At 36.9% G+C, this 26252-nt stretch overlaps 2 protein-coding genes across 2 annotated transcripts in view; both read right to left on the bottom strand.

Annotated features, from left to right (window-relative positions):
- The window catches only part of LOC134840285 (T-complex protein 1 subunit gamma-like), a 301273-nt gene that overhangs the window by 102785 nt on the left and 172236 nt on the right, over nucleotides 1-26252 (bottom strand). The window lies entirely within an intron of this gene.
- Nucleotides 1-26252, bottom strand: part of LOC134840630 (centriolin-like) — a 37871-nt gene that overhangs the window by 868 nt on the left and 10751 nt on the right. The window contains exons 12-13 of the mRNA XM_063856573.1: nucleotides 25963-26141; nucleotides 18317-18436 (exon numbers count right to left, since the gene is read on the bottom strand). Of these exons, the coding sequence (XP_063712643.1) occupies nucleotides 18317-18436; nucleotides 25963-26141 (299 nt within the window). The remainder of the gene's footprint in view (nucleotides 1-18316; nucleotides 18437-25962; nucleotides 26142-26252) is intronic.

Here is a 26252-nt window from a genome sequence, read left to right as displayed (position 1 = left end):
GTTTGATGCAAGCAACAAATCAGCATTACTCTGATTTGACATTTTTTTCTATCTGATAACAAAAGTCTCTATGGTGATGAAACTAAAATTTATCAAATTTGGCGCAGTTTCAATCAAATGGACGCAGGATGTATGCGAATGCGGATTTAAAAAGTTGTGAAATTGAAGAAAAAACGTAATCGACATCTTAACAGTAAAACAAATCCAAAATGAAAAAGAAACATAAACAAGACTGCTCGTATCAGGGCGTGGCCCTGAAAGTTCCGACTGCCTTTTAACGTTTATGGAGCAGTAATAACATAAACAACATAAAAAAAATTGGATCTACTTAACAATCTCCCCCCCCCCCCTATTGTATCTACTAAAGAAACCCCCTTTCTTGAAAGGGGGGGGGGGAGACTGTTAAGTAGATCCAAAAAATTAAATGAAACAAAATAAAATGAAAAACTTTTCTAAAATTTGAAATTTTTTCTATGAAAATCATCCCCACCACGCCATATAAAGTACAAAACAATATATTTTGCTCCATGTAACAAATCATTTATGGCAAATAAGCTTCTTTCAACCAATTTGGAACGATTTCTAAGACGGGTTAAGTCTCCGCTTACGCGTTAATAGCGCGAATTATATCGCTCGTTAATTGTCCCAAATTGGTCAAAATGGCCAAAATGGCAATCTTGAAACCCTCATAACTTTACGAAAAATGATCACAGGTGAAATATCTTTTCAAATTTAAGCTCAGGACAACAATAGCTTTCGAATGATATAAAAATATTCCGTCAAAAATGGCTAGTTAAAAAGTCGAACTTTGTCTGAAGAAAAAAAAACCCACCCCGAGCACAAATATTACGTTACTTTCGTATCGAAAGTCGGAACAAAAATGAAGCAGTAGCAGAAACTGAAACTGAAGAAAAGGCATGAGCTAAAAAACAAGGTTTTAATGTTTTGTCACGGAATTGCATGCCAACTGTAAATAATAGTCAAGAAAAATGGATACAGAAGCATAAGCACAAATCATATAAGCGATTTGAAGGTCAATTATGCGATTGTTATTCGAAAAAATGAGTTAGAAATTGAATAGAAAATAAAACTTTAGCAAACGAAACTGAGCAACGAATCTTGTGTCACTAAAATTCGATTTACAATTTTTAAAAAATACTGTAGAGAGAGGAACGTATAATGGAAAATCGGATAGATTGCAAAAACTGTAACAAATAAGAGTCAATTTTCAATCTGAATGCAACTGGTCAAAACTCAGAAACATTCCAGTTTGTCAAAGGTGTTACTTTACGCTAACGTTATAACCTCTAAGCTATATTAAGCTGCTGACGTATGTTTATGTTGATTTAAAAATACCTGCCAAAAGCGCAACGGCTTATGGTAGATTTAGAGAGATTGTTCATTGTCTAATTTTGATATGGAACCAATCTGACGGAACTAATCTTAATTCAACCTTTTCATTACCTCTTAACTTTAGTGTAGTTACCTTAGTCTTTTATTTAGTCTTAAATAAAAGCCTACAACAAATTGTAGGAATCTAAACCCGACCTGTCCTAAATTAGTCTTAGTTTAAGTCCAACCTTTACCAACCTTTAGACGGTTTATCCTAATTTTTTAACATGGCGCAGTCAAACGAGTTGAACCTACGAGGACTAGAGTTTTTTTGGAACAACACGTTGAGTGAAAACCAACACGACTGGGAAAGGTGGTCGGAAAAGTTCCAATTAACTACCATCGCGAAAGATTCCGTGGACATTGCAGATGTAATCAACCCACCGGTAAGAACCGAATTAGCATACCCAATGGCAGAACCAGCGGAACCATCCGATGATCAAGCCCGCCGGGCGGAAAATGAAGAACAACACCGAATAGCTATCCAAAATTACAACGAAGAAATGAGAAGGAGGAAGGCAGAAGACAATGCAAAATTCAACGGACTTCAAATCGGAGATATTGACAAGAAGTTAAAATCACAATTATACCTGGCTCTCGGAAGAGAAGGACAGAAATGCTTCTCACATAAAAATCCTGGAAAAAGAATACTGGATATTAACTTTGCTGAATTCTGGGAATTACTCAAAACTACTTTCATGGTCACTACAAATCTAACATACGAAAGATTTAAATTCTTTGGTCGGAGACAGAAAAAGAACGAGTCTTTAGAGAAATTCCATGAAATACTATCTGAGTTAGCAAAAAATTGTAAGCTGGGTGAGCTCGAGTCTGAGTTAGTCAGAGACATCTTTATTACAAACATGCGAAACGTTGAAATACAAAATAAATTATGCATTGAAACTTAACTTCAGAAAACGTACTATCTCATGTACTAGTCCACGAGAAAGGTACCAAAATTCATCATTAGTAACTAAAATTTCCTACCTATAGCGCGGTACAGAGACCACAATACATCAAAAACGAACCGACCTTAAATATCGTCGAAAACAATAAGTGCCGCATTGTGGTCAGCAGTTCAAGAAAACACACCTAACTACATGCCCAGCTAGAGACAGAAACTGCAATACGTGCGGACGTAAAGGCCAATTTGCAAAACACTGCAGGAGTTCAGCACGAACACAAACAAACATAGTAGAAAACAACCAAACACCTCAGGAAAAAAAAACACCTGGGCTAACCCGCAAGAAAATCCCGAATTCGAAGTTAACTTAGATGATTTTCTAGTTCTAGCAGTGGATACGGATACCCAAATAAATGCAGTTCAAGACAAGATTGAACGCGGAGTGAGAACGGTATTTAACCACGAAGGTGTAGAACTAAAAAAGACGTTGATGGTATCTCTGGGAAATTTCAATCCTTACCGCAGAGAAATACAGATTGACTCAGCAAGTCCAGTATCATTCACATGGGAGCATAATAAACATCACCGGAAGAGTTCGGGTGAGTATTCAATCAAAGAGTTGGAACGCTAGTGATCAGAAATTATTCATTACCGAAGGAAGGTGCAGAAAAAAATCTCCTCGGAAACGACATATTACCAAATCTGGGATTAGTAGTACTCCAAAAACAACCTCCACCCTACGGGCCAGAACTACGGAGAACTCAGAAAGGATCACCCAACGTAATAGACGTTAACCAAATAAGATTTGCATCGGACAAGAAACGTGAGCAAAACCAAGACACACCATCACAAAATGAGTTTAAAGAATACATACCAAGACAATTTTCAGTCCTCATTAAAAGATCCGGTAGATCTAAGAATTTTATAGTCAACACTTATTTTAACGAACCAATAAAGCCGATACAGGTAAAGGGGAAACGCATTCCAATTCATCTTCTCCCTAAAGTTAAACTATGTATTGACCAACTACTAAGATATGGCCACGTCGAAAAACTGTCTAGCTGCTCTGAAGATTGTTTCATCTCCCCTATCGTAATAACTGCCAAAAGAAACTTGAAATTACTGAACAAACAGATATTTCGCAAGAGATAGCAAATGCCGAATCTATTGGAACTAATTGATAACGTAGCTGTTACGATTAGCGGCCACGACGAAAAAAAAACATTTGGTTCTCATCGATCGATCTAAAGTACGCATATAGTCAAATACCACTTTCAAAAAAGGCAAGTAACCAATGTAATTTCAACATCGTGGGGGGAGAAGTAACAGGCTCTTACCTCTTTGAAACCGGATTCTATGGACTAGGCGGTATGCCTAATGAATTTTAACGCATAATGGACCGTCTGACGGAAAAACTAGCAAACACTCATAGTTACCTTGACGACATCTTAATGGCTACCGTGGGTAGCGAGGATGAACACAAAAAACTAGTTATCAACGTTTTAAAAACGCTAGACGACGAGGAATTAGCCGTAAAATGGGAAAAATGCACATTTTTGACTCACAACAAAGAATGGCTGGGATATAAAATCGATGCAAAAGGGACGACACCTCTAATACATAAATCTGACGCTATAAGAAACCTGAAAGAACCAAGCTGTATCAAAGATATAAGATCATTAATGGGATCTATTAACCAATTCAACAAGTGTTTACCAAATTTGGCGTCTTTATCAGCAACGTTTAGAGAACTAATGCAGAAAAACAAACCATTCAAGTGGTCCACAGTGCACGTCGAGGCGTTTGAAAAGATTAAGAATGAAATGTGTAACACGGTAACGAATCGTCACTTCGATGTAAAACTGAATACCTGAGTGAAATGCGACGCATCTCATTTGGGATTGGGCGCGTCCATCGAACAAGACCATTAGGGGAATTGGAAAACCGTAGCGTTTGCTAGCAGATATTTAAATGTTGCTGAATTAAAATACAGCACCAATGAACTTGAATTGCTGGGCCTAGCGTGGGCATTGGATCATTTTAAAAACTATTTACTGGGCAAACAATTCTCAATTCTAACAGACCATAAAGCCTTAATAGGAGCACTGAGAGACGACAAATACATTAAAACGGCACAATCACGTCTCACCCGTTGGGCAGACAAGTTACTACCGTTCGACTTTACCGTCGAACATTTACCGGGGAAAGACATGGGATTTGTTGATTACCTATCCCGACACCCATCGGGCAAACCCGTACCGGTCTCGCTCGACGATGAAAAGTTTGTTATCGCCTCGGTAAATCAAATTAGTACACTCCTATGTTTTGACCATTTGATGCCGAGAAATTCGTGGTTGCAAATGAGAATTAAATTCTCTCAACATTTCTTAGCACATGACGTCACACACTGCAATACGATTGGCCAGTCGACAGATCATATGACCTGATAAGAAAAAGAACGTGAGAAACTAATTGCTAACGCCGCTGAAACTTTCCAAGCTATAGTTAACTATTCTAACATTTCAGTGTGCCAAAAATCTCACTCGCGAACGGAAGATTGTGACTCATCCCGCAAAATCAACGATTTTTTTACAAACTTCAAAATACTGAAAGATATGGCTGAACACCTAGGACTTACTGAACAGACAGAACACTCTATAACTGAAAATATGGATACTTTAACACCAAGTTCTAGCAACCCGTCGGATAATCCCTTAGAAAGATCACCTAGTAAGAAGAAAACAGTCAATATTAACATACTACCATTCTCTTGGCCAGAAATATTCGATTCAAAATTTATGTATCTATTATCAAAACAAGATCTAGTAGTGAGAAAAATAATTAAAACAATTGAGGAAGACTGCAAACAAGATATTCTACAATTGGGAAATTAGTATAAATCGTACTTGAATAACTTACACGTCAGCGGAGGATGTCTTTATCTGGACAATCGACTAGTTATCCCGGCATGCTTAAGATCGACAATGCTCCACCGGTTACACGAGGCCCACCAAGGCAGTTTGCAATGAAAAGTCTGGCAACCCAATACATCTGGTGGCCAAAAATTTATCGTGAAATCCATGTCCACGGCGAAAACTGTATTGAGTGCGTTAAAGCAGGCAAAAAACTTGAAACCTCTTTCAAACCATAATACCCTAGGGAAACTCCCAACGGTCGAAGAACCAAACCAAGAAATGGAATTAGATTTCGCCGGTCCGTTACCACTAGTATGGGGAACAAAAAATACATATTACTATGCGTGGATATATTTTCAAAAATCCCTTCTGCTCAAATAACATCCAGCACATCGGCTAGCATACATGGGATACCTAGAACTATCAGAACAGATCAGGGATCTGGTTTTATCTCCAAGAAAGTTGGAAAATTTTGCCATGAACATAACATTTAGGTTATATTTAGCCCAGTGGGTGACCATAGAGCCACTGGATTAGTTGAACGCTTAATTAGAACCATTAAGGAAAGGCTCTTGGTTATGGCACAAGAACGCCCAAAACCATCACTAGAATCTGCATTACTGAAGATAATAAAATGTCTAAGAACGGTAACACAACAGTCGCTTAACTGCTCTCCCTTCGAAGCACACTTTGGTAGATCCCCAAATACTATCTGGCATAATTTAGTCAAGTCACCATCCTAAGATAACCTTGATTGGAACAAAACCTTGTTATGCATAGATAAGGGCCGAAAACTCATGAGTCGAGAAAGAAGACACGACTGGGACGCCCCAATGGCATCTCTTTTCATTGTGCGGGAGAGCACTTTCACTGGAGACCCAGCACTGGTTGGGACATATCTCACAGCATTAGCAATATCATCCGAGGATGATGAGTTCTCGTCCATATCTCCGGGACGAGAATTCATCATCCTCGGATGATATTGCTAATGCTGTGAGATATGTCCCAACCAGTGCTGGGTCTCCAGTGAAAGTGCTCTCCCGCGCAATGAAAAGAGATGCCTTGGGCATAAAAAACTCAGTGTTGAACAACCAGTCGGGTAAGACCACTATTTATAGAAAAGTTCAAGATAGATTGAAGAGTGATCCAATCCATTCTATAAAGAACTCAAGGAGGAAATAGTAAGAGAGGCAGACCACACAATTACTCTAAAAAATGGAAAAATAATACGTAAATCTGATTTAGCCATCAAAAGACAACCAGCCCTGAAGAAACCGAGCCCGAGAAAGAAAAACCAATTAGTCAAATTCTATGCAACAAAAGGCCCGAGGAAGAACACGAGACCACAAATAATGTCGGTTTCAAAAGTTCAAGAGCGACTCAAAAGAAGAGAAACCTCCAGGCTAAATTTGAAGAGCTCGATATTGCGAGGCGGAACGCGGCAATGAACACTTCTCGAGAGACACTCCTTAGAGAGGAGGAAGAGCAACGAAAAAGATTGAGATTCATGATCGGACTCGAAAGTGATCACGAGTCAAGCCCGCTGGGCAAACCCGACCATCTAAGATATTGTGAAAACGAATACCGAGCGACGAACAATTCAACAGAGATCTCATCAGAAGACAACGCTAGCGACCTAATTTCACTAAAGGAATTAAAGACAAAATTGTAACCGATCCAGAAAAGTCACCAGAGTACTCATCACCAGATCAAGCAGATCTTAAGGCCGAAATTACGGATCAGACCGATCCGAAAGTAGAAAGTACCGAATTTCAGCTGATCGATCTTGACGCCGAAGACAATAACACAACATCTCATCCAAATCCACCACCAATTTTCCTGGACAGCCACGAAGAAGCAGACAAAGGTAACAAAGAACGGCCAATTTCTTTTGAAAATTCCATTACAGAACAAACTGAAAAGATTGCCGACCCGATCACAATCGCAGAAACAGAGAAACATCAATCAGAGGTTACTTCTACCAAGACAACAGCGAAATTTTCCGGCACTGCGAAGAGAAAAGCTTCATCACCAGTGAAATCACCGCCCTCTAAAAAATTGCCCGGTATTCACGAACGACATAACTCCAGACCCATGCGAGTTAGACAGCCCCCCCCCCCCAACAATGCTGGGTCAGAGAGTGTTTACTAGTGTGGTAGACATATCGGATGAGAATTTAGACGTCCCAACACTTCATCATTTTCACACCCCACCATAGTACCCGACGGTTGAGGCAAACTCTATCGAAATGGAGAGTCATTGAATTGACGTGGTGGACTTAACAACCCCGACGTCACCGTCGACACCGGATCCGACGTCAGTGGATTTGCTAGAAAAAAGCTTTGAAAATTCGAGCGGTATATCCAACTCACTTGCTAGCCCACGCAAGAAGGTTAAATTCAGCCCCGAGGTTCACACTACTCGATTTCACCCATCGGGCCTACCCTCCGAAACAACTGAATCAGTATCTAATCAAATTGTTCTGGATCCAGACTGGCTAAACTCCCCTTCTATCATTTCGGCGATAGAACTGTTAGGACGGCCAATGACGCTTGATGAACTTCGAAGATGGACAATTAATCGAGCCGCAAACCGGGACGTAATTTAGATCTGCTGAGGCATAGCAACCTGGTCATTAAAACTCAAACCCTCAGAAAACTCTCAGTCAATAACTCTTTAAACTTAATATTTTTTTCTTCTTGTTTCTAATCTAAGTTGTTTAACATTATGACGCAGTTATAGTTATACCCTACTATCGGGCTAATAGGCCACAATCGGATTATCTCGCGATACCTTAATTTGTAACATGAGTCATAAAACAGTACATTTATTCAATTATCAACCTTATCTCACCCATCGGATGCTACCGTGGTATATTCTTACGTTCATTTGGGTGTTATCATCTCGCCTAGAGAGTCCTATTGCGGGGCTTCTTTCCCGACCAGCGTACCCACTTATCCGTTCTCGAGTCCGAACAATTTCGTGTGAAACGAAAAGCATATATTTTAGTTAGTCTATCATAACCATCAGGTGCTAACGTGGAATGATCTCATGATTGAACTACTTTAGTATCATGCTATTATCATGCTTTTATCTCGCCCTTCGGGCTTTCGTGCGGCGTTTTCCCGACCAGCGTACCCATCCATTAATCCCGTGTACGAACATTCCTTTTGTGTGGTGAAAGTATAGTATAACCAATTTTTCGCGGGGAATGTCAAAGGTGATACTTTACGCTAACATTATAACCAGGGAGCACGATACTACATCGATAGTATCGTTCGATACATCGATATATCGATACTCGATACCGATATTTTTTTTGTCTCCGATACTTCGATACCGATACCGATACTCGATCTGGATTTATCGCAATTTTTGATAGAAACGATACTTGAAATTTTAAATTCCGATACTTTGTCAGTTTTCGCTCGGTCGGTCATTATAATTTTCATCTTAAATTCCTTAATTTCACCTTTTCAGTTTTCACCTTAATTTCGGTCACCTTAAAGTTTTTTATTTCTGAGTCTATTTTAAGATACAATACAAAACGATACTTTTCCCGATACTCAAAAGCTATTTTCAGAAAAAACGATACCGATACCGATACCACTTAAGCAGCAAAAACGATACCGATACCGATACTTCAAATTAGATCCCCGATACCGATACCGGAAGTTTGTCAACTGATATGATTGATATGCTGTTGATATGAGCTTAACTGTTGTGATAAACTTATTAAATAGATTTGTTATGTTTGATGTTTGTGCCTGTATGTGGAGCGCCCTCTGAGGGATTTTAGAGACAGATCTGTCAAGTGGCTTTCTGTGGGGAGGTGGGAAACTGGAACTGGCTTGAGGAGTCTGGTGGTGCGCCGCTGGACCTACTGAGCTCGGGTGAGATTGTTCCTTGTTTTTGATTTTTATAATTCGATTTTAAAATTTAAATTAATTTAGTTGTGTTTTTTTTATTGGCTGATTTGTAAAATTCCCACTAACCGCTTATCATGGGTTAGTTCAGTCCCCTAAAGTCCAGTCAAAATCGTTTTTTTTTACCTTTATGCTGCGTCAAGATGAGGAAAAACAACAAAGAGTGTACAAGCAAAGATTGCTTAAAACCTTCAGGACTGATAAATTGGATTAGATGTGATTGTTGTTCTAGTTGGTATCATATCAGTTGTGTAAATATTTCTCTTAGCGACTCTAAGAAAACCCAATGGTTTCAGTGTCCTTTATGCGTTGATGTAAAATCTGTTTATAAAGCAACAATGGGTAATGATTTAGTGCTAGACAATTATGTTAATACAGCCATCTCAAATGTCCGAGTACTCAAGCAAGTACCAAAAAACTCGCGTGTTCCCTTGGCGGAAAGTCTGTCGGACAAAATAAATGACATCGTCTACAATGTAGAAGATGTTACAAAATGGCTAATTTTTTTAACGTCGTTCTTGTTTTTTTTTGGAGCAACCGAAAAGAAGTGGACGCAAACAGACCGCAAGCATGAGTTCTTTGATAAATAAAAAAATTCGAGCAAATGACGTGTCACTTCCAAAACCCCATCCCCAAGTTTCAAGCCCGCCTCTGAATGACCTCGAGTAGAGAATAAAGTTAATAAGTAGTAAGCTTGATGAAGGAAATGTAAAGGGAGGAATAAGGCTTGCTGCTTCAGATGACAAAATAGCTCCTTTTTCAACTGATAACTATCAAAAACTGTTGTCTAAGCACCCGCGGCGAGCCAAATTTGCAGCTCCAAATCCAGAAAAGCTGGATACTTTTTTCGTGACCGATTTCGACCCATACAAAGCGATAGTGTCCCTTCCAAACGGATCAGCAGCAGGTCCTGATAAAATATCAAAAGATATTGTTAGTAAGTCGAATGGCAGTGCAGGACTTAATTTTCTGAAATCGCTTACTAAGCTGATAAACCTCATTGGAGATGGCAAAATACCCGAACCATTAAGACCTTTCTTTTTTGGCGCAAAGCTTATCGCCCTCATAAAGATAGACGGAGGGTTGAGACCGATTGCCATAGGCAACACGCTGAGACGTATCGCGTCTAAATGCGCTGGAAGCAAGGCCCTCTCCGAGCGCCAAAATTTTTTCAGAAACGTACTGGTAGGATGCGGTAACAAACGAGGAGCAGAAATAGCTGCGCACTCGTTTCGAAACCTAATTGAACGCGACGACAATCCAAAATGCACTGTTCTTTCAAAACTAGATTTTAAGAATGCCTTTAACTCTTTAAACAGAGAAAAAATGCTGAATCATCTTTATTCAAATCGCCCCGAATTGTATAGTTACACCCATTGCGCGTATGTTAAACCTAGTTACCTTTTTACGGAAGCTCTGTCATAATGTCAGAAGACGGAACTCAGCAAGGTGATCCTGAAGCCCCACCCCTTTTTGCGGAAACAATTTATACACTGGACAAACAATTGGAGTCGAAAATTAACATCTGGTATTTATATGATGGGAATTTATACGACGACTATAAGGTAGTACTCCGGGACCTTAAAAACACTCTGAAATTGGAACAAATTTACGGCCTGAGCTTAAACACTGAGAAGTGTGAACTTTGTTTTTTGGGACCGACTACTAGTACACAGTATAATTCTATTTTAACACAATTTCGAAAAATATGCCCCAAAATAAAAATGAAAACCAAAAGAAGAACTCTTCATTTTAGGATCTCCAATCGGCGAACTTTGCCGAAAAAAATTGCTCGACGAAAAAATTAAGGAGCTTGAAAAAAATCTCGGAGGTCATTGACAAACTAGACGCCCATTATGGTTTTTACCTCCTGAAAAATTGCTTTAGCATGCCAAAACTCCTATATTTTTTGCGTACGAGCCCTTGTTTTTTGCAAAATGATTTTTTGGAACGCTACGACAAATTACTAAAACATTTACGTGAAAATGGATGATAACCAGTTTTTACAAGCAGTTCTCCCGGCAGCCAAAGGTGGTTTGGGCGTTTGTTCCGCTTGTCTACTCGCTTTACCCGCTTTCTTAGCCTAAGCAGTAGGAGCAAAAGATGCCTTGAGCGAAATCTTTGGTTTGGAGCATGTGGATGGAACCTATGATGATGCGCTTAAACGGTGGTTTGACCTTGGAAAAATTGAAATGGCTCCGGAAAACGAAATTGAAAAAAAATGGACGGAGCCAATTTTTGACAGCGAAATTGCAGACTTGATTTTACGACTCGATCCAACGGACGTAAAAAGGTTCAACGCGTTCCAAGATAGATTTGGCTCCCAATGGTTGAACGTCATCCCGTGCAAAAATTTAAGGTTAAAACTGTCGAACCAACAACTCAGAATTGCGATAGGACTTCGATTAGGATCAAAAATATGCGAACGGCATAAATGCGTGTGCGGAAAAAACGTTACCGAGGATGGTTGGCATGGTCTCTCTTGCCTCAAAAGTGCAGGGAGGTTCTCTAGGCATTCAAACCCTTATAAAGCAGAGTCTATCATCTACTCACATTCCGTCTGTTTTAGAACCACGACACCTCTACAGGAGCGACCAGACGGTTTGACGCTCGTTCCATGGGCTGATGGTAAGCAGCTCTTGTGGGATGTAACGGTAGCAGACTCCTTAGCTCCTTGTAGGATTAATGCCGGGTCTGTTTGTAACCCTGGTACGGCTGCCGCTGAAGCGGATGAGCGAAAAATTGACAAGTATAAAGATCTTGTAAATGATGGATATCTTTTTCAACCGCTAGCTTTTCAGGGCGCGGCCGACCCCAGCACAGAAGTTTTTTTGAGCAAGCTTTGTAAGAACCTAAGCATATGCACTGAGGAACCCAGAGCAGGCAGGCAGCTTTTTAAAACAGAGAATCTCCCTGGCAATACAGATTGCGAACGCCGCTTGCGTACTCCGCTTGCGTACATTAAATGACAAAATAACTTTCGACGAAATTTTTTACTTGTAACACTTGTATATTATATTGAAGAAACGTAACCCGTATCGATTTTAATTGAAAAGGACTTAAACACTTGTCATCTTCTTTTATCATTATCACTTCCATATCTAAAAAAATTCCAAGGTTTTTGACTTGTTAAGAAAGCCTTTTACATGTGCAAACTTAACTACCAGTCTGCAAAGCAATGCAATGGCTGGTTTAATCGGAGAGGCTGCAGTTTTCAGCAATTTGGCCCCTAGCAAACTTCTTTGACTTGTTAAAGCTCTTGGTGACAATCAAAAAAATTTTGGTCAAACGAGTACGGGTTAAGAAAGTATTCTGTTACTCATTTGAGCTTCTAGACATATATTTTTTAGTGTTTTAAAACGTCTAGTAAAAGAAAAGTTAGTTAGGGTGCTTTAGCACCTTTGCTGAAAAGCTTTATCTGCACAGCAGGTAAGTTTCATAAACAGAGGATCTCCCTCACAATACAGGTTGCGATTTTTGTCTGTGACGTTGGCAAAATTAAAGCCAAAAATACTTGCTAAGAAACTTTTTATTATTAGAACTAAGGGAACGTAACATCTGCCTAATTGTTTAAAAATTTGATGAAACCATGGCCTCATCAGATCAGACTTTTTTAATTCCAGATTATTCATTACAGGTGTTATTTTTCTCAATCTGGTCATCTTGATTATCGAATATCTCGGCTTTAATTACAAATGCTTTCAAATGCAAATTCACTTAAATTATTTTTATGAAAAAACAACTAGTAAAAACAGAAGATTCAGAGGTCGGAAAATGTATCATACAAATCATTTACTTATTTTTGAAAAAAAACCTAGCTAATCAAAGCAATTAACATTAGGTAACCGTTTTTTCATTCAGCCACAACATTTTCAGAGATGCGTATTTTTTGTTTTTAAAAATTTTAATTTGTCGCTTAATGCATGCTAAAATTATAATCATTTCAACTATTCTAATTTACGACAAAATTCTTGATTCCTGAAATAAAACTAAACGGTCAGCTCCCTTCTTTAAGAATAATCGGTCGGGATGTTAATTGCTGCTCTGTAATTTTTATTGTACAACGCCTCTAATATAAGCACTTCAAGGTTGCTAGCGGTCAATTATCATCCAACTACAGTCCAACTTTTCTGTCGGTTGCGATTATCCTTTTTTTTCGTTTGCGAGGGTTGTGAATCCGCAATCAACTAACTTTTGTTGGGGCTATCCTTGAATATATGAAATCTCATTAATAGATTAGGGACCACCACGGGAAAAACAGTGACATAATAATAACAAGACTGCTCGTATCAGGGCGAAGCCCTGAATGTTCCGACTGCCTTTTAAGGTTTATGGAGCCGCAGTAATAACATAAAAAATTAAAAGAAATAAAATGAAATGAATTTTTTTTTTCTAAAATTCGAAATTTGTTATGAAAATCATCCCCCACACGCCATATAAAGTACAAAAAGATAGATTTCATTCCTTGTTACAAATCAATGATAGCACTTAAGCTTCGTTCAACCAATTTGGAACAATTTATAAGACGGATTAAATCTCCGCTTACGTGTTAATAGCGCGAATTATATCGCGCGTTAATTGTCCCAAAATGGCCAAAATGGCAATCTTTAAACCCTCACAACTTTACGAAAAATGATCACAGGTGAAATATCTTTTCAATTTTAAGCTCAGGATAACAATACCTTTTGATACGAAAGTAACGGAATATTTGTGCTCGGGGTGGGGTTTTTTTTTCTTCAGACAAATTTCGACTTCTTAACTAGCCATTTTTGACGGAATTTTTTTATATCATTCAAAAAGTATTGTTGTCCTGAGCTTAAATTTGAGAAGATATTTCACCTGTGATCAATTTTCGTAAAGTTATGGGTGTTTAAAGATTGGCATTTTGGCCAATTTGGGACAATTAACGCGCGATATATTTCGCGCTATTAACGCGTAAGCGTAGTTTTAATCCGTCTTAGAAATCGTTCCAAATTGTTTGAAAGATGCCTATTTGCCATAATTGATTTGTTACTAGAAGCTACATTTATCATTTTGTATTTTATATGGCGTGTGGGGTGATGATTTTCACAAAAAATCTCAAATTTTTTTAATTTTTTTTTTTTCATTTTTTTTACATTTAATTTTTTCATCATAATTCTGCTTCATAGACCTTAAAAGGCAGTCGAAACATTCAGGGTTTCGCCCTGATACGAGCAGTCTTGTTAATTTTGTCCCCGGCTGGATATATCGGTCCTAATGACCCATATATTTATCTAATGAATCTGGAGACTTAAATAATAATAATAATAATAAAAATAATAATAAAACAGAATTTAGGGTAGCACCCAGGGGCGATATTCCCGAGTTCCAGTTTTCCAAAGTTCATTTGAGTTTGTGTTGATTTCTGCAGTTCTGACAATTACATGTCAGTCTCAAGGAGCATATATCTTCGAGATTATATTTATTGACAAAATAGTTTTTGTAAACTTCCGCGATTTTATTTTTTGGATTTTCCAATTCGTCAAGATTAATCCCTATCTTTTGTGCAACTGTGTTTGCTAAGAATGTACCTCTTGTCCAAAAGTCACTTTCTTGTTTCTTCTTCAACAGAATTCGTGTTTTATAGAACTTCAATTCCTGTGCTCTCGTGTTTTGTTCTGATTTGTATTGTACTTGAACAAAAGATTCCCACTCAATATTATACCTGCCTTTCACTATGTCGACAAATGTCAAAAGAACGTGCATTTCGTGATACAAGGATAGTGGTAGAATCGAAATTCGTTTTAATCTATCTTTATAGTCTAATCTATTGGTACCAAGGATCCACTTCGAAGCTTTTTCCTGATGGTTTTCTATCATTCTCAATTCTGATTTATTTGGTTTCCAAAGAATTGCACCGTATGAAATGATTGGGACAATGTAGCTCCGGTAAAGATTCTTTTTCCAATCCAACTTGTACCATTAGCGATGTTTCGTTTTATAGGTAAAAATACTTTGATTGCTTTCTCACATCTTCTTTCGGTGTTTGCAGTCCATGTCAAGTCGTTCGATACATTTATTCCAAGATCTTTTTCCTTCTGTGTTTGTTCAAGTGTCTTTCCATTCATTGAAATTCTTCCGTTTCCTTTAAAGTTTAGCGTTTTACATTTGCTGATGTTTAATGTCATCAAATTCTGGTTACACCATTTCCATATTCTGGTCGCGTCAATTTGTAGAGTGACCGTGTTGGTAGCAATAACTTTAAAATGACATGATACACTCTGGGAGATCATTTATAAAGATTATGAAGAACAGAGGACCCAGTACTGAGCCTTGTGGAACTCCACTTTTGACTTCGAGTTCTGAAGAGATCGAGTTTCCAACGTTTGCTCGGTGTTTTCGACCCTTCAGGTAGCTTTCAAGCAGCTCCAAAGCTCCTCCAGTGATGCCATTGTTTTGCAATCTTTCTATTAATTTTTCATGACTGACCTTGTCGAACGCCTTTTCGAAGTCGAGGTATAGAGCAGTCAGTGTTGGCGATTCGAAGTGGTCAAATACTTCAAATAGATTCGAAGGGGAAAAAAACTACTTCAACTATTGATCCAGTCATCCAAATTGGGTAAGTTTTAATAATAAAAATTGTCAATACTTCACTGAGATATAAGATCATTTGAGTCGTTGTGGATTTACATTTGGTGAATCCATGTTGTTCTTTGCAGATATTAAGTCCAATGGCTACGTATAGTTTTTCGAAAATTTATGTTTCAAGAACTTTTGAGAGGCACGCCAAGAGCGCAATGAGACGATAATTTGAAATGTCTTGTTTGTCTCCGTCTTTAAATATTGGTATAAGGATACTCAATTTCCATAAGGAAGGGTAGACATGTTTATTAACAATTATGTTGAAGACGAGTGTCAGTGAAGGAGCCAAGTATTTAGCTAAACTTTTAAGAGGTAGATTTCCTAAACCGTCAGGACCTTTTGCTTTCCCAATACACAAGTTCTCAAGTGTAGTTTGCACTTCCTCTCTTGTAAAGTGGAGTTTATCTACTTTTGAAGGTTTGGAGTTATCGGAGGTTCTTTGATAATCCGAGATAGTAAAGACTGATTGAAAGAACTCATTAAAGAGTTGGGCTTTTTCTTTGTCGGTGACAGCGATCTGATCATTTAAGTACATTTCTGAGGGAAGTTGAGATGATTTTTGAATGCTCTTAAAATACTTTTGTATTTGTGAAAAAGTTCCATTTTCGAAAACTAAGTGTTCAATTTTTTTTTGATCTTCGTTTAAAAATTCACTTTCTCTTGATTCAAGTGTTGCCAGCTTTAGGTAGTTATTCGGTGACGGTTTTTTATTCATCCATTTTCTCATTGTATTCCGCCTTTTTATTGCATTTGATGTTTCATTGCTGACCCAAGGAGGTAAACTCATTCGGTGTTTTGTCTTTTTGGGTATATATTTTTCCAATATATTATGTAGCCAATCATACCATAAATCAACTAAAACGTCGACATTGCTGAAGCAGTAAGGCAAGAAAGGATTTTGCACAATGTATAATCCGATTTCATTCCTTCACATTTTATTTTCCTTCTAATTCCCAAATTTAAGAAATTCCAAGGGATTTTAGACTGGGTGAAATGATGAAGGGCAAGTAGGGCTGATTCGAAGATCTTTTTCCACTAGGCGTAATGATGCAGGGCTGATTCGTACTCTTTTAGCCAAAGTTACGGCAAAAGATGTTAATAATAATAATAATAATAACACATTTTTTGTTTTGCTAGTCATTTTTCGTAGACAAAACCAAATTGCATACAATTGGGTTTTCTCAGTTAGGTAAAACTATTTTTAGAGTGATCATGCGAGTGGAAGGAGGATCTGTTGCAATTGTTACTTGAGTTAGCTTAAACTAATCTAAAATGGATCATGCACATCCAAAAGAAACCTCTGTAAGTTTTCTTCATGAAAACAGATAATCAGAAGTGACTGAAGTCAGAAGTCAGTATGAAAAAATATGGCGATGCCCCAGCCATAAAGGCCAGAAAATGGCAATTCTGACAAAGTTTGCTATCCTTTTGCAAGATTTCATTCTGCTGGCGTATTTTTGGTCTCAAGAAATACCCGTGACTTCAATGGAAGAGCTAGTCCACATAACGAGCAAACTTCGATGCAATGGTACAGTTATTTTCGAAATTGCTTGTGAAAATAAACGAAAACCCGCCAAAAGTTGGCGTTGAGGGGACGAGAGTCCGTATTGATGAAACTCTAATGGTGAAACGAAAAAGTAACGAATAGTTCCAGAAAGAAGTGTTTGGAGATATAGATACATCGACTGACAAGTGTTTTCTAGTTTTTATTGAAGATAGAACCCAGGAAACAATTAGTTCAATAATAGAACAGTTAATTTTACGAGGATCAATTATGCATTCCAGTGCTGGCGAAAATATAGCGGAATCGATGCTATAGCAGTTATTCCAAGCTACCACCATAAAGCTGTGAATCAGTCTACCTATTTCGTAGATTGCTCAACTGGTGCCCATAGAAATTCCCTTGAATCTATTTGGAAACAAGCCAAAAGAAATTTTAAAACTTGATTGAATGTCGGTGTTCATAATTCGGTGTTAAATAGTTATTTAGAGGAATTGCTTTGGAGACAGAAGCATGGAAGAACTCAAACTTAAGCTTGTGAAAATTAATTGAAACTAATTGCTCAATAATACCCAACTCCTTAATTAAAAAATTTTAGATGTCAAATTTTTTTCTCAGGATAAATTAAATCCGCAAAGTTAAGGAGAAATACATGGGCCAAAAAGTTTTGTTGCCATACCAGCACTAGAGTATCTAGAATTATCGCGTTGGGGATGGTAGTTTTAAGGCAAACAAAGTTAATTTGCGAGCTCTTTACAGCATAAAGTATTTTTGACGCAAATTTCTGTACCGGAGGCAAATTTTTGAGAAAATAGGTTGAAATGCCTCTTTTCAAAAAGTTTTGATCGGAATTTTATTATGGCCCTTAGAGAGAAATTGCAGGTTGATCTCATAATAGTTTCAAAATGCGGTTTTTCAACATTCAGGGCGTTGCATTTATGAGAAGGGACTACACCCCTCCTTTAATCCGTTTCTACCTACCAGTTGAAATCAGTAAATGTTGCTTCAAGTGTCTTCTATGCTTTAGATCGGAAAGCATGCCTTAGGCTTCATAATTTTAATCATAATGTCTGACCTGTATTTGATCATTTGAGAACGTAGAAGGTAATGTGAATTCTTTGTTTTCCATTTTATGCTCCAACTCGGCGATTTGCATTTTGAGCTCCAACTTCTCGTTTGTTGCTGTCTCAACATCCTGAAAGTGAAAAAGATTTTCAACTTCACGCTTGAGAGAACACTCGATAGCAAGTGCAATTGAGTCGGAACATATGCCATTTTTCAGTAAACAACCTGTCTATCACCTAATTTGTAATTATTCACGTCTTGGTTAAGCTTAGACAAAATTTTCTGCTTATTTAATTTTTTCGTCTCATTTGCGATAGGCTATCTTATGATGCTATGTTTGTGTTATGATAATAACAATAATAATAAATTGTTTCCAAACGATATCTAGTTACAAAGTTATTTATAAAAATTTATAAATACAAATTAGAATCGTTTGGGAGAACACCATTAAGCTAACAAGGCCCGTTTTCAGGTGTCTCATGATGCAAGTGTTGAAAAAATTGTGTATATAAGATCGAAGTAACAAATATAGCCAACGAGAGCCTGAAATACTATCGAAAATACGGTCTTGTTTCTAAAATTTAATTTGGACACTTTGCGACTGGGAAAAATTTTGTGCGAGAATTTTCCTCTCAATAACCCATGCAGCCGTTTAAAAATGTTCCTCGAATAACTGAACATAAAAACTTGATGGTTCACTCATTTAGCTCCCGTTTTTTTAAAGAGAACTTTGAATTTTTTTGAAGCTCAAATTTTGAATTTAGTGGGTTGACTTTCGAGTTCTTTTCAAAATTGCAGTCTATTTCTATAAGCAAAGTGGGGCCAATACAGGATCTCCAAAAACACCTTTACAAGTATCGCGGAAATTGGAGTCAAGTTATTATTTTAAACATAATAATTTTCAATTATAAATGATAGTAGAAATTGAGAGAGCTTTAAGGCCATCTTTTCTTCAAATTCGTATTCAAGGGAGTATATTTTTGTTTGCTTGCGTTCATTGACTCTTTTCCAACTGTCAGTTGGCTATGTTTCAAAATATTCGGATCTGTAACTGCTCAACAAAAGCGCATCCAATGTTGCTTACATTTTATATTCTGCCAGGTTTCTTATCTAAAACGTAAAGTTATGTTTAGACTCGTGATCCGCATCTTGTAGTAACCGCATGAGCATGATGTTTGATTGTTTTTTGCAGACTTAATTCTTTCAAGGCATTTTTTGCAGTCTCATTGAATTTTTTGAACTTTTTGCTGCTGTAGTTGCTTGTGTTAGTTAAGTGCAGCTTTGCGTCTATGTTTTAATTTGAAAATATCACTTTGCAGCTTCACTTGTGTTGTAATTCAAAAGTTAATATTTCGACTGCTCAAATGGGTCTATAGATGCAACTCCCAGCATAAAATTTCCCTGCATAAAGTCGGAATATCCTGCTCCGGTCGAGTTTAGATTGATTCTATGCCAGCGCTGCTGACACGTAGGCTTATAGAAAATGGAAATAAAGTGCTGAGAAATAAGTTTAGCAGCAATTTTTAGCAGGAGACAGTTGTAACACGGCAATTTTTAGCAAGAGTTAATTCGTAACACGCGGCAATTTTTAGTAAGTGACAATTTTTAACTCGCGACCATACGTAACAAGACATTGGAAAGTAACTAATGCTTGCTCCGCTGCTAGTACATTCGGAATGAGAATTATAGTACTCGTGAATCAAATGATTCCCTAGACACTGGTTTTTCCGCAGTCAAAGTTCGTCTGCAGAAGATTTGAGTTGATAGTTGGAATAACTCATTTCTTCGTTTTCTACTGTGTTGGAATAAAAACGTTATTTTTTGCTGTTTCTTGGGATCGCATTGAATATAATTACGTTTGCGATTAGCAAGTATTATCAAATCGGAATCTGACTTTTTTCTGGTCAACAACTAGTTTAACAAAATCAGTCTATTGACTTATGATGCTGTTATGCAGCTGATATGCTCAATTTAATTAAAATTCAATTTTAAGTACCGGGTGGGCACTAGTTACTACAGGGTAGTTTCAGGGAGGACTTGAAACTTTTATAAAACCAATTTTTTAAGCCTCAAATGGTGTCTGCTCAACGATTGTCGGCTAAGGTGCCACATCACGGGTTTTTTGCTTGCTTTTAGCAACTTTTATTGATGTTGAAAGTGCAAATGTTGTTCATTGTATTCTCAGGTGTGGAATTGAAAGATTTCTTTTTACGCAAATTGTATCTGCTCAAAGATTGTCGGCTTTGTTTCCTCTTCATAAATTTCGTTCGAAAAAGTTTGAGATGCTAATAGTAGATTCACATGCCTTCATGTTGTTGAAACACGTAACTTTCTTTCGATAATTACACTTGCGAAGGAAAGTGTGTTAGTACGAATTTTCTTTTTTTTCCAACCTAAGTCGCAAATATAAGTGCTACTTTTGGTGGCACTTTTGAATTTGTAGGCTGCGGTATAATTAAAAAAATAACACAGCTGATGCATTTTTATTTCATCAATTAAACCGAATAAGTTATTTGTTTCAAATAGCAGTACAATGATAAAAAGCTCGATTTCAGAAATTTTTCATGCATCTCGTAATTTTTTCGAAATGCATAGTTCATACATAATTTGGCTTAATGCTCTCCAATTTATTACATGCAATTGTGTCTTTTTGTATTTGGAGATAATTTTGCTGCAACGAATATCAATTTATTAGCATATGTAGCTGCGTCATTGTTGGCTAGTTTTTGAGGATTTTAAGATTAGTGCGTGAGACTCAAACTTGCTAGGTCGCCACTGTTTAGAATAGGGAATTCATGCAGTAACAATGAAACCTTAATTTGCGAAATTTCTAATTTTTGTTTGCTATATGCGCACAAAGATTCGCACCAGTGGTTGATCGAAAACTTTTTTCTTACACCTAAAAAATCATTAATTTGTTTTTGAACAGAAATTCCGTTCAGCGAAAAACGTTCATTGATTTTGAACCCATATGTTTTGTTGCCTCCTGTTTGAACTGATTTTCTGAATATGCTGATACTATAAAGATGGTCGGAACAGTCTGTTCTTTTTGCACATCAACTGGCTATTCTGTTTTCGTTTTTTTTGCAAGTGTAGTGTATTAGTACGCAACTTCTTTTTTTTCCAACCTGAATCGCAATTAAAAATTCGATAAAAGTGTTCACTTATTTGGTGGCACTTTCACCATTATCACGATCTGTAGCATTGGAAATTTCATTGCATCTGTTCTCTGCTTTATTTGTGGCTAGAATTTGTGATTTGTTTAGCGTTCATAGCTAAATGGTCAGCGAGTGAGACTCATAATCTCAAGGTCGCAGATCGAATCCGAAACGTAGCCGAATTTTTACTAATTCGAGACTTATGTCTAGTTTTTCTTATTGCACGTTATAGAGCTGCTTTTTGTCGTGTTCTCGCAATTGTATGCGTTGCGAAGCTTCGTTTCTTTGTGAAAATAAATTCTCATTTTTTGCATTTTTTGGAAGAAGCATCAGCTGCAGTGGGGGACCCCTAGTTAATTGAAAGTGAGTTTGATCTTAAATTGCGGCTCCATTTTTGGTGGCTAGCTCGCTGTGCTTTGTTTTTGATGTATCGTTTTCCTTCTCCTCTTTGTCAGAAATGTGAACCATACAAGATTTTTGATTCTTCGATTTACCACAGTTTTTGATTACCGTACAAGGTTCTGAGCTCGGTAATTTGCCACAGTTTAAAAAAGAAAAATTCGGAAAAAGAAAAGATCATGAAATCAAAAATATTCATAAACAAAGTTTATGAATATTTTTGGTTTCATGAATTTTTCTTTTTCCGAGAGATTTGGAAAGGGGGGCTGATTAGACAATCAATATAAATTCCCAATAAGATAACTAATAGCTTTCATAAAAACTGTTTTTTTTAGAATGACAACTTCAATCTTAGTGACTGAATTTCTCTTAACAAATATTGCGACTTCTTTTTCCTCGATACTAAGAGAATTTGTTTGAAACCTTTCGTTGCAGCTCGAATCGGGACTTGATGAAGTTGAATTTAATGTATCACACGATTCTATCTGAAGGTCGCTTATGGTACCTGATTTTGCATGAAAAAATTCCGCTCTATCTAAAGTTCTTTCTCATCGTTGGTGGTCGTAACAATAACAGTAGCCGGTTGCTCTGCATGTAGCATGGAATATTCGGACCTCAATCTTTTTTGAAAAATTACAATAATCCTCGCTGACAAGCAAAATTGAAAATCCAGACTCTTAATGAAGACTTCAAACCTGACAGCGAACTATAGGAGTGCATAAAAAAACTCGCGAAGGCAAAAGGAAAACCTTTCTTGTCTTAAATAATGTTTTTTTTTTTGTAAAATGGTAACAACTGCGAACAACTAAATATCATATACTTCTGAAAATAAATTGCTTCAAACAAAAAATTTTAAAAATTCTAAATTTGATGTACACTTCTAGTAAGTAAGCTTCTCAATCGAGTCCAAAAATGACATCCTGAAAAACATACATCACGGAAACAGATTGACAAAAAAACAAAACGTTGATTGAGCTCCAAGGAAGGTTAAATTCTCGTTGCGGTTCAACATGTACAACTGAAAACTTCTTTGAAGAACTCAATTTTTCAAGTTACAAGATTCGGGTTTTTGGCTATAACAACAACCGGACATGGACTTAGTTATCCCGAATTACTGAAAATTGATCATTAAATGCCAGTAAAAATACGAATTGCACACAGTAAATGAAATGTGCTCAAACTTTCAAACTATAATCAATTTATCATGACATGAAATAAAATAAATTTCAGAAATGCAAGCCTGGAAACAAATCAATGAGTAAGAACAGTGTCTTAGAGTGGAACAAAAAAACATAGCCAACAGACAATGGCAAATTTATTGAAAAGCTAAAAGAAACAAAAAAAAATCTTTTTTTTTCAAGTTTACTTGAAAAATGGATCTCAGCTGAATTAATGGGGCTTTGCGGGGAAATCTTTAAGCTTTGCGGGGAAATCTGACAATAAAAGTCAAAAAATAAATCTGAAAGAAACTAAATTTTTAAGCTTTGCGGGGAAATCTGAGAATAAAAGTCAAAAAATAAATCTGAAAGAAACTAATTGTCAAGCTCCAATTTCATTGCAGTTTGCATATTTAATATTTGGTTAGTCAAACTTCTTTTTCTGTTCGCACTTTACATGCAGACAAGCAAACGTTTATTAAATTTTGAGTTCATTTTTTCCAACAGAACTGGAAAAATTGGTGCTCATTTTCCGTATGTCACTTCTGCTCTAATTCTTTAGCAGCTTAATAATTTTTGTTTTATCCGCTTAATTGTTGGCTGGTGTTTGGACGCAATGTAGGTGCTATGGCGAAGTTGTCCGGATGTTAGACTTAAGCTCTGAATATGGGTTCAAATCCCGTAGGTGCATTTTTAAAGCATAAATACTTTTGCATTTTCATGCTTTTAAAAGCTCCAATTTTGTTGCGAAGCGCATATTGGTTTTGTGTCGAAAGCGTCATTTTCCATTGAGCAAACGAATTGAACTGAACTTAAAACAAACAAGACTGCTCGTATCAGGGCGAAGCCCTGAATGTTCCGACTGCCTTTTAAGGTTTATGGAGCAGCAGTAATAACATCAAAAAAATATTCCGTTACTTACGTATCGAAAGTCGGAACAATTAAATGAAATAAAATAAAATTTAATTTGAAATTTTCTATAAAAATCATCTCCCACACGCCATAAAAAGTACAAAAAGATAGATTTCGTTCCTTGTAACAAATCAATTATGACAATTAAGCTTCGTTCAACCAATTTGGAACGATTTATAAGACGGATTAAACCTCCGCTTACGCGTTAATAGCGCGAATTATATCGCGCGTTAATTGTCCCAAATTGGTCAAAATGGCCAAAATGAGAATCTTTAAACCCTCATAACTTTACGAAAAATGGTTACATGTGAAATATCTTTTCAAATTTAAGCTCAAGACAACAATACCTTTTGAATGATATAAAAAAATTCTGTCAAAAATGGCTAGTTAAAAAGTCTAAATTTGTCTGAAGAAAAAAAAACCCACCCCGAGCACAAATATTCCGTTACTTTCGTATCGAAAGTCCGAACAATTAATGGAAAACAAAACGTCAGAAAAAAAATTGAGATTGAACGAACTTAGTTTCGTTTCTGAAAAAATCAATAACGCTCGTACTGAATAAATGATAAATTACTTCGTCCATTTACTATGAAAACTGCTTTCCTAAAAGGCTTCTTTAGAATATAATTTTGATTGAAGTACTAAATAATCGATAAATATAGAGGGGCAGTACAACAGTGCCGAAGTACAACAGTGCCGAAAAGTAAAACTTAGTTCAACAGTGCCGAAAATGAAAACTTTGTTCAACAGTGCCGAAAATATGAACAAATTTCAACATATTAAGTGCGGCAAACAAAAATTAAACGGCGATCGCTTACTATCTTTAGTGGCACTTAAAGATTTTGGGAGAGAAAATTTGCAATTTAAACATTTTAGCGCCTAAATAATTATTTAATTTGCAGTTGCAGACATTTTAGCGCCAAATTTGGAGTGATTTTCTTTGATAATTAGCGTCAGTAATTTCTCGCTCTTTAGAAAATGCGTTTAAGTTATTCTGAAAATTTTCCCGCCTTTTTCGGCACTGTTGTACTTCGGCACTGTTGAACGCCTACAATATAGAATACACTTAAGAACTGCTTACAAACAAGATTGATCTGATGGCAAGTAATTCATCGCGATATTATTCCCGCCTTAAAAATGTTTATAAACTAGTCCAGCAGTACTGCCAAAATGACTATTTTCAAATGGTCACAAATGCGGACCCCCCCCCCCCCCCTCCTCAGAGATTCGACCTCTTGCCGACCCAAAGGGTCCCCTTTGTACTGATTTGAGATATCCATTTCTGGTGACGGACCCTAAATTTTTTCTAAAGGCGCAGAAATTAGACCAAAACGGTATTTTAGTGGTTTGGGAGAGCTCATAAAATCAATTTGGTCAACCTAAAAAAATATGAAATTGGGTATTTGCCCAGCAACCTGCTATTATTGTATTGATTGAAATCTAGTTTAACTTTTGTCGCATGTGCTCAATTTTTACCCTAAATTTACCAATGGAGCCAATATCTTTCGATGCAAAGCATAATACCTTCAAAAAATAAAGGATTTGTTTACATGTTCAAGTTTTTTACTTAAGCAAATGCTTGTGTTTTAATTTGAATTCATGTTTCTTCTTAGCTAAAGTGCTCGTTTGTGATCAACATTTGAGTTAAAGTATATCTGTATAGCGCTCAATGTATTCGGCGAGCGTTTTAGTAGCCTGTCTTTATCATTTTTATCGAAGTGCATTAGACGATCCAAAAATAACGGAATTTAGACAATAACTTGCGTCAAATTGCGTGAAATTTCTTTCCTGACTTAAATTAACTTTTGGCTGAGTAAATACTGGTTGTCCGTAAATTCCGTTTCTTTAAGGTCGTCCAATTTTTTGTCTAATTTCCTAGGGCCCGTTATTTACTATTACAGGACAAGTGAATTACGTAGAACAGCAAAGCAAAATAGATGAGTCCGCTCGGAAGGCATATGATTCGTAATCTGCATGTCCGTGGCTTGAATACTAGCTTACACTCGCGAATATTGTAAAAAAGAACTTACCTCCTCAAGATTCCTTTTCGACGATAAAGCCGCACTAAGCTCGCTTCTAAGAGATGAAACAGTGTGTTTCAGTTGGCTATTCCTGTTGAATAGTTTCTCTTCAGATTTTTTTGTAGACTCAGTTTCTTCTAGAACTTTGGCCAGTCGATTTTCAACCTCATTCAGTTTGTTTTCGAGGTCTAAAATATTTTTATTCAAGAAATTTTCAACAGTATGTTTAACAGAATCACTTGGTAATTAGTTTATAATGAATTTAAGTTTGTTAGCGTCTCCGGTACACTTAGTCTGGA

This window comes from Symsagittifera roscoffensis, chromosome 2, assembly GCF_963678635.1.
Source record: "Symsagittifera roscoffensis chromosome 2, txSymRosc1.1, whole genome shotgun sequence".
NCBI lineage: Eukaryota > Metazoa > Xenacoelomorpha > Acoela > Convolutidae > Symsagittifera > Symsagittifera roscoffensis.
This window is presented reverse-complemented; position numbering and strand designations above follow the sequence as displayed.